General features: G+C 47.7%; 1 protein-coding gene across 2 annotated transcripts in view; it reads left to right on the top strand.

Annotated features, from left to right (window-relative positions):
* NDUFA10 (NADH:ubiquinone oxidoreductase subunit A10) overlaps positions 1-9,955 on the top strand; it is a 26,887-nt gene extending 16,932 nt beyond the window's left edge. The window contains exon 10 of one of the 2 annotated variants that reach the window (XM_015635118.3): positions 9,544-9,955. In XM_015635118.3, the coding sequence (XP_015490604.2) occupies positions 9,544-9,612 (69 nt within the window). In that variant the 3' untranslated portion in view covers positions 9,613-9,955. Of the gene's footprint in view, positions 1-430; positions 464-9,543 lie in introns of those variants that run through there. The other variant, XM_033515893.1, reaches the window with a different exon arrangement.
* Positions 9,956-10,980: the final 1,025 nt, after the last annotated feature.

Genomic DNA, 10,980 nt, shown 5'->3' with positions numbered 1-10,980 from the left:
GGGGCCCCTCACTGCTGGGGACAGCCAGGGGACACGGCCAGGGTCCCCTCACTGCTGGGGACAGCAGGGGACGCAGCCAGGGGCCCCTCACTGCTGGGGACAGCCAGGGGACACAGCCAGGGGCCCCTCACTGCTGGGGACAGCCAGGGGACACGGCCAGGGTCCCCTCACTGCTGGGGACAGCCAGGGGACACAGCCAGGGGCCCCTCACTGCTGGGGACAGCCAGGGGACACAGCCAGGGGCCCCTCACTGCTGGGGACACCCTGTCTGCCACCCTCCTGCCCATTGCTACCCAGAACTTATGCATTTTGCCCAAATCCCCACCTTTTCTGAAGTCTAGCTTCCCCCCAAGAGGAATAACACAGCAAATGGTTTGTTTCATAAGCTGATTTTCTTTCCTTTTTTTTTTTTTTTTTTTGAGATCTTTAGATGTGGACTAAAGGATAAATGGTTTTCATTTGTTTCTGTTTCTCGTGCCCTGATGAGTCTGTGACCTCTGAAATCTAAAATAATCCCTTAAGTCAAACAAGAAAATTGGAAACCCATGGTAACTCCTTATGGAGTGCTGAAGGAGGGGGTGTTTTTTTTGAGGAGGAATTGATGCTGCCTCACTTCCCCAAAGTGCTGTTGCTTTAAATAGAGTGTTTCTGCACGTTGGCACACATCCAAAGCCTGTTGTGCCCAGCGCTCCCATACACCTCATGCAGGCTCCCACTCAGGGTTTTAATTAGCTCCTGCCTTGCTGCTTCTGGAGACAGCAGCTCCCAGTCCCCCCAGAGCTCTGCCCTGCTGCTGCTCCCTGGTTCCCTGGCATGGGGCCTCTTCCCTGACACAGGGCTTGCCTAAGGCCCAGGTGTTGGAAAAGCTCCTTGAAGAAGTTGTGGAACTGATGATAATTAATTCTGAGTGGCCAAAGTTACAGGTGAGTCTGTGTTTTCCAGTTGGGTTGAAATCTTCCCTGCCACTGGATCTTATTATTTTCCAAGCAGTCCTGAAGACAAAGGGAGGAATATACAATATTAATTGTTAGGAGCCATGATTTGCATAATTCAAACACTATCATTTTTCTTTTCCTGGTAGTATACAGTCTCTTACTGAGATTAAAATGTAAGCTACAGATTTATGGACTTGTTTGGAAACTGAACCACCAATGTTTTCTTCTGGAACAGGCAGAATATTCGACATAATTTGTTCATCCTCTGCTGGCTGTGTACTGGAGAGGCTCCTGGGTTCACACTGTTCTGCCTCATTTGAGATGTGACCTTTCCAGCTTGTAAAAGGGGCTAAAGCTAAAGGTTAAAGCAGCAGAAAGCATCTGAGCTTGTCTAATGGGTTTGAAAACTCCCTGGTCCAGCTGAGAAATTGCTATCAGAATTTCCTCCTCCTTGCTGTCACATTTTTAAATCCGAAACTTTGGGCTCAGGATTTTTGGAGCCTTTCCCTCTGAGAGCCGCCTGTGCTGCAGCACAGATTTGAGCAGGATCTGCTGCAGGCCTCATCTCTAGCACACAGCAGCCATCTGCACTGCCAGTGCCTTTCTTCCCCGAGATAAGAGGGCCTGGTTTGGGCTGAGATGTCCCTTTGCAGAGGAGCTGGGAATTACTGAGGCTGCCTGACACACAGCTAGATGTGACCTCTGTGCTGTATGCTGAGAGCCAGGGCTGAGACTTCTGAGAGCCTTTTTTCCTCTGGCTGTACAGCAGTACTTTGTGATGGCAGGAAAGTGAGAATGTCCTGGCCCCTCCAGTGACTGGCTGCCAGGAGGAGTTGGTGACTTGCCTTGCAGGTGTAGCAAAGGGATGCCTAGGAGTAGGAATGTGGGTACCTAGGGAGGAAAGCTGTGCTCTGGGATTGCTCTGCTCCACACCAGTTAGTTGGCAGCTGAAGCTGAGCAAAAAGAACATTGCCAGAATATGATCTCCCTTCTGCAGCCTTGTTTGTAGGCCCTGATTCAGGAAAGTGCTGTGGAAAGTGATAATGTCCTTTGGAATTGGGAGGTGTTGCTCGCTTCAGGAAGTATTCTGTTAAATTTAGGTTACATTAATACTCTTTCTCTCTTTTCTGAATGCTTGGATTCTTGTAGTCCTTCAGTGGTGTGGGGGGTGTACAGGGATGGTGCACAATGCAAAAGATGCTGAGTTTTCCTGTCTTCCATCAGCTACTGGAAGGGGAAGCACAAAGCCAGCCCCACCTGCTGTTTTATGTTCTGTGGATTGCATTCTTTGTGCTGAAACTTTGAAGGTCTGGGTGTTTTTTTTTACCTTCCAACTTTGTTTAGCAAATGAAGGACTGATTTTTTTTTTCTCAGGCAAGGCTTCTGGGCAGAAGTGGCCAAGCAGTACAAGCACAGAGGGAGAACAGATGAGCTTCCAGACACTCAGATTTGGGCTGGGAGGTTGTTTGGTCTGTAAAGAGGTAATCACAGGCCCCTGCCTTGACCATGTCTGTGCAGGGATGGTCACAGCTGTGCTGCCACTTTGGCATTTGAAGATAAAGGGTTTAGGCCACTCTTAAGTAAAGTTTAGGCTGACTTGTAGGTAAAGGCTTAATTATGGGATAATTACAGAAGTTTAACTTTTCCTCGTGGGAAATGCATGCTTTTAAGGTTGGTGTAATGATGTTTACCACATAAATACAATGATTTGCGTAGGGGATTTTTTTCCCCCAGTAACTGCTCATAAATCCTTGATCTCTCCAATAGGCAGCAAACTGCTGTGCTTTTCAGAGCTCCATGCACACAATTCCTGCCACCTAATAATGGTGGTTTTCAGGGATTTACAAATTCCAGGCAGAAGCTGGGTTTTGTTCAAAACATTCATTAGAAGCAACCAAGAAGGAGGAGGAGGAGGGAACACTCTTCAGAGTTCCAAGATTTTAGTATGTGTGCTTTTCCACGAAATAATGAGGTGGCCACATACAGTTCTGAATACTTGGAACTCACTTTTTTTTTTTTTTTTTAATGTATATCCTCTAAATTTCTTCTGTAAGGGCTCTTTTCATGTGAGAGGAGATGGCTTTTAGCAGCCTTCTTATAGCATGAAGTCCTCTGGCAGGGTCCAGCAGTTCTGTTGAAGCATTCAGAAACTTCTAAGGATGCTTTTCTGGCAAGGGAGAAGCAACCTTTCAGTCAGGTTCTGTAGATCAGAGATAAGCATGTCCATTCTTCAGGGAAGCAACATTATTTTAGGAACTGTCAGACTAGTAAAGGCTTGACTACCCTTTTTTTTTTCTCCCTTAACAACTGCTGTATCTCTGTGCCTTTCTTGCAAGTGCACACAATCCCCAGGGATAATACTCCAAACACTGTGTGCGCCCTGCGAAGCTGGAGAGCTGGAGCACTTAGGCAGATGTGTTTGCAGTGAAGATGAAAACAAATGGCTCTGTTTAATGGAATCAGTGTACTTAAATAATGTGCTGATGTACTTCACACTCCTGCTGCATCTCCTGGAGTGGGGGAAAACAGCTTCTTTGACGTGTCTGTGCTTTTCTGTGTACATAAAAGTGCAGCTGTTTGCTGGAATTCAGAAAATCAAAGAATCACAAAATGCTTTGAGTTGAAAGGGACCTTAAAATTCATTCCCCGCCACTGCCACGGGCAGGGGCACTTTCCACTATCCCAGCTTGCTCTAAGCCCTGTCCAAACTGGCCTGGGACTCTTCCAGGGATCCAGGGGCAGCCACAGCTTCTCTGGGCACCCTGTGCCAAGGTCTCACCTCCCTCACAGGGGAGGGTTCCTTCCCAATATCCCATCTAACCCTACCCTCTGGAAGTGTGAGGAAATTCCTCCTTGTCCTGTGCCATGGAAAGGTAAGAGAAGGCTCTCATTGTGTTTCCCACCCTGTTTTCCTTGGTGGAAGACTGCTTTTGGAATATAGGGATGCTGAGCATGAGGCAAGGAAAGCTCAAGCAGATCAAAGTTCTGGCTATGGCTGTGAGGTGCAATCCAGCTCCTTCCACAGCAGCTGCACAGCTCAGCTGCCTTTGCCAAACTTCATCTCTGTACCCTGCTCCTCCTCCTCCTCCTCCCTCCTTCCCCAGGGCTTGGGAATGTGGGGCTGGCAGGGCCCTGCAGTGCTGTGGAGCAGCAAACAGAGGAGAGGGAACAAGATGAAGGGGAATCCCACACTGTTTTCCCAGGCTTTTCATCACTCTTTTCCATAAGGATGCAGCTTGGGAGGGGAAATCCTCCGATGTCTGCCGTGCCTCCGGGTTTGGGGTAGTTGCAGGGCGATGGCAGGTGAGCCTGCAGCGTGAGTCAGCTCTGTCCCACACCCCAGCACTGAGAGTGCTGGAAGAGCTTGTGTCTGCCAAGGGAAATCACAGCTCCCCCAAGGAGGGGACATCCAGGTTTCAGGTGGCCCAAGAGCCACCCTGGTCCTTTTTGGCAGCTGTGGGGCCAAAGGTGGCTGCTGGCAAGCAGAGGGTTAGCAGGGCCCTTGGCTCCCCATCTCTGCTGAGAGTACAGGGAACTCCTCACATAAAAATCTCCTAAAAGAGCTACAGAAGGGGGTACTTGAGCTTTCAGAGAGCCAGAGTCTGGATCAACAACAGGATCAACTCTTGCCTTTGCAGGAGCAGGGAGCTTTAGGATATCTTTCCTTTTCCATGTTTTTGATCGTTGCCATAGCTGCTTCCTTTGACAGAACCTTCTGTTTTCTCTCTCCTGCCATTTCTTTCTTGGCTTGATGAAGCTTTCATTCTTTTTAGGATCAAGATCTCCTTTCCTAATTCTGTTTTAAAGGAGGTGTTTGACAGCTGTAATGCCCAGCCCTGTCTGCTGTTGAATCCAGGAAGGAATGAAAGCAGACACACAATAAATTAGAAGATGCTTCATTTAAGGTTTTGGGGTTTTTTTCTGTTTTATCTCTGCAAATGTATTTTTAGCCCTTTCCAAAGTAACAAGATGTTGCCTGGCTAGGTATCAGTAAGACCAAAAGAACCTGAGGAATAACAAAAGCCTGGGAATGACAGGGTTGTTACTCAAGCATACCTGGATTTGCTGTTCTTCCCACCTTCCCACTTCTCCTTTGCTCTCACTAATCCTGTTCATATGGGGAGACTCTGAGAGCAGCCCCTCTTTAGCAACAGGCAGCTTCTCCACCCTGCTCCCCCTGAAAAGTATCATGGACAGTTGGCAGGGATATCTATCCCAGAAGGAGTAGAGAAGGAGCCTGACAGACCTTGGAACTTTCTCAAACTTGGGCTTGGTGGTTGTGTCTGTTTTATTTTAGGTGATGGCCCCTGCTGTCCAAGGCACTGGGTACCTTTGTAAATCAAAAAGACATCAAATCTCACTGGCATTAAAGTAATCCATTTTCATCTTGATAGTCTGTCCCTGTGAAAGGAAACACTTTTTTATGTGGGAGCACATCCCCCTTTCCCAAACCCCTCTCAATCCCATACCTATGAAGGGATGTGATCCCCAGGGTAGATCTCTCTTAAATTAAAATTAATTGGAATATAATTTAATAGGGGGGGGTAACATCTCCATGGATCTTACACTGTGAAGTAGAGTCAGTTTGATGTGTTTAACTGTGCTGTGTGGCTTGGATTAATTCCTTGGCTTTCCCCTGCACTCTCTAGTGGATAACTGATCCTCTTGGGGGCACTTCTTTTTCCAAAGGTTATTGTCTGTTTTTCTAATGAATGAATGAAGAGCAGGACAGCAGTCACTGAACAGTTCCAGCAAACTGGAATTGTTTTAGCCTCAATGCAGTGAAACTTCTGGGTGCTCTTTTTTTGGGCTGTGATGGATGTTAACAGCATTGAGGGTTTATTTAAGTCAGGGATGGCAGGAATGAGGCTGCAACAAACACCTGTCTGTGCCAGGTCTTTGGGAACCAAGCCATGCACACCTCAGATGTGTGTTTGGGGGGAAATCACCCCCCTTCCCTGCTTTACCTGCTGCTCTCTGGAGCACAGGAGCAGTGATCTTTGAGTTTGGAGAAGATCTTTGAGTGCAACTTAAACCCAGCAGTTCCAAGGCCACCACCAGCCCATGGCCCCAGGTGCCACATCCCCCCTCCTGGGCAGCCTGAGCCCCACAGTGCCACAGTGCCAGCCCTTTCCATGAAGAATTTTTTCCCTAATACCCAATTTCAGTGTTCCCTGATGCATCTTGAGGCTGTTTCCTCTTGTCACTTGGGAGGAGAGACCTGGCTACAGCCTCCTTTTGTGTAGCTGCAGAGAGGAACCAAAGGAGGAATAATAAGGAAAAGTCAGGAGCCAAACTCTCCCTGAATCCAGCCAGTATCTGTAGCTCCACAGTCCTAGATTCTCTCAGATTTTAGCTGTGTGCCTACAACTCTGCCAACCCTTTGGAAGCGAGGATTTCTCCTGTAAGAAGTAGTCATCTGATCCCAGCAGTGATGTTTTTGTGGCTGTTCTAAACAGCCACTGAAGGATGAGGTGGGGATATTGATGAATGAGCCCGAGCTCCCAGAGTAATGACTCTGCTTCAAGTGCTCTTTGCTCAGTGCTGGTCCAAGCAGGCTATTTATAGAGCTCCTGGAGCTGTGGAACCTGGCCATCAGCACAGAGCAGCACAGGAATAGAGGGCAAAACTGGTCATTGTTTGTTCCCCAAAGGCTGGAAAACCAGGCACAACCTTTGCAGGTGGTTAGAGCTCTCCAGAGCTCTACCTGCACGTGCCTGATGTGGAATGATCTGGGGCAAGGAGCTGGCTAGAGCTGCTTGTTGCTCCTCCACAGCCTCTGCTACTTTATAGGGCTTTTCATCATGTTTATGGTTTTGACAGGCACTTCTGTGGTGGATTCTTAATTTAACTGATGAGACGGTCTTGTTTTCACCTCTTTTCCTAATGCTCTTTTTAAAGTTGAGCTGTTTGATGCCGTTGAGCTGGCTCTACCTTTGGGTACAGCTCATTTCAGGAGTTTCATGCTCTGTGGGGTGGATTTTGTCCCATCCCTCTGGAAATAATCCTTGCTGCCAACTTTTGGGATCTGTGCAGTGTAATGCAGCAGGCCAAGGCTTCATTCTCACTTAATTTCCATGGAGTGGAAAAATCTGCTCCTTGGTGACCTGGCAGGAGCTCAGCCTTGCCTCCTGCTGCAGGGATGTGGGGGAGCTCCTGGGGCTGCCTGGAGGGATCTCTGTGATCATAAAATCATGGGATGGGATGGGTTGGGCTGGAAGGGACCTTAAAGCTCATCTCAGCCCCTCTGCCATGGGCAGGGGACACCTTCCACTATTCCAGGGTGCTCCAGCCTGGCCTGGGACACTTCCAGGGAAGTTGGACTGCAAGAGAAGGTGAATATTCAGTCCCTCTCTATTGTCTCAGTTGCTGGTGAGCCCCACAGAGCTTCTTCCTATCTCCTTTCCATTAGCTCTTGCAGCCAGGCTGCCCAGCCTAGACAAACCCAGCAGCCTCAGGGCTGGTCCCTGATTCCCATCCCTGCCCTTGTGCTGGCTAAGAGGAGCCTGGGAATTTCAGCTTGGGTGCACTTTGGAGCACCAGCCTAACCAGAACCAGTGCATCCTACCTCTTGCCCTGCATCCCCACATCTTCCCTGGTGCTCCTACCACTCCTCTCTGCAGAATCCTGCCCTGTTCCAAAGTGTGCAGCTCCTGTACTGCAGTCACAGCTGGAAAATGTAGGATTTGAAGAGCACACGTTGGGGAAGTGGTCTGTGCAGCTCATGCTCAGAACAGCAATTCCCATCCTCCTGCCTCCTAGGTAATATGGGACTTGTTTACTCTGCTTTCCTCTTCCTTTTTTTTTTTTTTTTGTCTTTTTTTCTTCTTTTTTTCCCCTTTTTGGCTATTTTGAAAGCTTAGCTGTGACAAATCCCCAAACTCTCTTGCCTTTGCCAAGGCCCACTGTGAATGATGGAGTTATGGATGAATACTTATTATAACACTTGCTTTGATGTCTTGCATGTCTTTAACCAAAGGCACGCAGGGAATTTGTTTTGGACAATGAATTTGAATTCTGTTGGGGATGATATTGTAGCTTTTTAAGGAGGGCAGATGTACCCAGAAACAAAACTGTAAACTGCTGTATTTTCCCAGAGATCTCCTGTTGCTTTAATAATCTACTTATCTGGGAATCTCTTCAAGTATCAAAGGGCCAATTATGTGCTGCCTGGAGAGGACCAGGGAGAGCTGTTTTGGTGTCACAGGCTGTCTCATGTCCTCCCTGGCTCACTGCTGGAAATCTGTGGGGCAGAGATAGTAATCATTTATTTTCATCTCCCATCTTCCCTTTGCTCAGTGGGGGGAACTCTCAACAGGACTGTGTAGTTTCTGCTGATGTTTAGACAAGACATTAATTGAAAAACCTCAGAAAAACTGATCACAAATGGTTTGTGACAGGGCAGGTCGGGAAGTGCCTCATGGAGGAGGTCAGGTCTTGTGTCAGCCTGATTTTTAGGGAAAGAAGTGTCTTGTTTTTTGACATTCAAGTGAATGTAAACACAACTCCCCTTCCTCAAAACAACAGGCTTCATCTTTTATTAAATAGCTCATTTTTGCAGCCCGAGTATAGATTTTATCAAGACTGCATCTTGTTTCTCTCTGCAGGGGCAGCTCTCCCCAACAGGATCCTCTTATATGTTTTTTTGGAAAGGAAAAATCCTCAGGACAAGTCTGGGGTCTTGTGTGAAACCAGTGCTTGTGTGGAGACAGAGCAGATGATCTGTGCTTAATTATTTGGAGATGCTGCCAGCAGATAGCTTATTTTTAAAGGAAGAGTTTTATTACAGCATCTTTGCTGGCTTCAGCCTTTCTCAATAAACTCATTGGCTTTTTTTTTGGGTGGTTTGCTTCTGGGGTCCAGTACTGGAGCTCAAAGGTGTTCTGTTCTGTTTCTTTCTTTCCTGGAAGTAGGAATGGATGTTCTAGAGATGGATTCTGCTTTTAGAACCAGGATCTCACCATCTCTGGCATTCCAGGTCAGGGTCAGTACCTTCCAAGGGGTGCTGCTTCAGCACTGAGACTCACAGGCTGCTGCTTAGCTCCCAGGGTACCCTTGAAATTTGGGTAAAGGCTTCAAAAATCTTAGGGTTTTTCCATCAAAAAGTGCATCTTGGCTTTGCTGATGAAGGCAGGCAGATACTGCTTTTGCTTTAGTGAAGTTGAGTTCAGTTCTTGAAGGCTAAGTCTGCAGTTTCATTTGAATGGTTTAATTTAACGTGGTAATTAACTCAGTATCTCATGCATGAAGTATTTCATATATTTAATAATGTGTGTGCCTATTTTGGAATGAGATGCAGTTCCTCTCCTCCATGATACAGTTAGGGGAGCCATCTCATCAGGCTGGGAGGGGCTGGATGAATCCAGGTGGAGTGTGATGCTGAGATCATTGGCCTGGTTTTCATACACACGTTATGATTTTTGTATAGTGGTTTGTGCAGTCCCTCCTGCAGCTGCACAGCTCAGTCTTTTCTGAGAGACTGGTTTTTCTGTAAGTTTTATCATTACAATGTAAAAAACAGTATTTTGTGTTCTACAGACCCCACGAGGCACTCCAGAACTTTGTGGGGGGTGCCCAGAGTTCTGACTGAGCTTTCTGCTTTCTTTAGCTCCCTGGACACAAGTACAGGCCAGGCTACAACGCCGACGCTGGGGACAAGTGGATCTGGCTGAAGTGAAATCTGTTCCTGCTGGATGGCCCACAGGACCTGAGGGAAGAGGAGCTACATTCAGTGCACCTGCTCCACATCGTTTGTGTAGCACCAAGGAAATGCTGCCTAAATCATTTCCCATCCCCAGCAGAAGGGAGTAGACTCCCAGAAGGAAAACCATTTTGTTCTGGATTGTTTTTCCCTGAGGAGCCTCAGTGATGTGGGATAACCAAGTGAGCTGGGGCAGGCTCAACATCAGAGCTGAACTTTCTCTTCCTCAAGGCTGTGGCACATTATTATCCAGGATTATTGTTGTTCTGCTGATTCAAGAGAAATTAAACCTGTACCCTCCTGCCTCTCACAAAGTTAATTTCTTGCTCTGTCACATGTGGTGTTTTATGAGGTTCATTAGAAGCAGCGATGTGTTCTGAAAGGCACTGACTGGACCTCAGGAAAGTATCATAGAGATTCATTGAGAGATGGGAATAAGGGATCTCAATTCATACAGCAAAAATCTCCACTTAAAATTATAAAAAAATAGTCAAAATAATTGCCAGCAGTTGTCCTCACAGCTTCTAGCTTGGATTCCACTATAGAGCCAAATGTTTGTTGGGTATAAAAGTGTAATTATTATTTTTGCAAGTCCCTGAAAGTCCCAGTTGGAGGGGTTTTTAAAAAAGAAGTGATTCATTTGGTATTAGTCACAGAAATGAGGCACCTTGGCATTGGTTCAAGCACCACTGTCCAGATTTAGGCTGCAGTTAATTTTGCATTTCCAGCACGGGGCTCACTGCTTCAGTCACTGAGGAGAAGTGCTGCCAGGCATTCCAGAATTCAGGGCAGTGCCTTGGAGTTAAGCAGCCAAGTCTCACTCCTGCCCCTTCCCCCATCAAAGCCAGTATGCAAAGGGTCCCTTAAGGAGAGCCTTGGGTGCCTGCTGAGATACTGGATGCAGGAGCAGTGGGACAGGAATGGGGCTCTTTTTGCCACTCCTGTAGCTCTTTGTCTGTGTTTTATGCCTCACCTGTGTGTCCCCCGGGAAGGGATGCCTGAATCCCTCAGGACTCCCAGGCAGTGCAGTGGGAGCCTCCCTCTGTCTGCCCAGAGCACCAGCTTTGAGGGGTGTGGGGATGAAAGGAACAGCTGTTGTGGCTTTAGGATCCCCCTGGAGAGTGCAGCTCTGTTTGCACACGTGTCCTCCATCCTGGTGTTGCCGACGTCTCCGGGTGCTGGAATTTGCTTGGCAGTGTGTGCAGCCCAGTGCCTGATAGGGAGAGGTGTTTTGTACTGTGAGTGGAGCTGGGGAAACTGCTGTGGGATGTTGGGGGGCTCACTGGGGTGCAGAGCAGCTTTAGGAGCCTTCCCCACCTGCTCTAGCAGCACTGAGAGCTGAGC

The sequence above is a fragment of the Parus major genome, chromosome 7 (genome assembly GCF_001522545.3).
Source record: "Parus major isolate Abel chromosome 7, Parus_major1.1, whole genome shotgun sequence".
Taxonomy (NCBI): Eukaryota; Metazoa; Chordata; class Aves; order Passeriformes; family Paridae; genus Parus; species Parus major.
The sequence above is the reverse complement of the archived record's forward strand: the minus strand, read 5'-3'. Positions and strand labels throughout refer to the sequence as shown.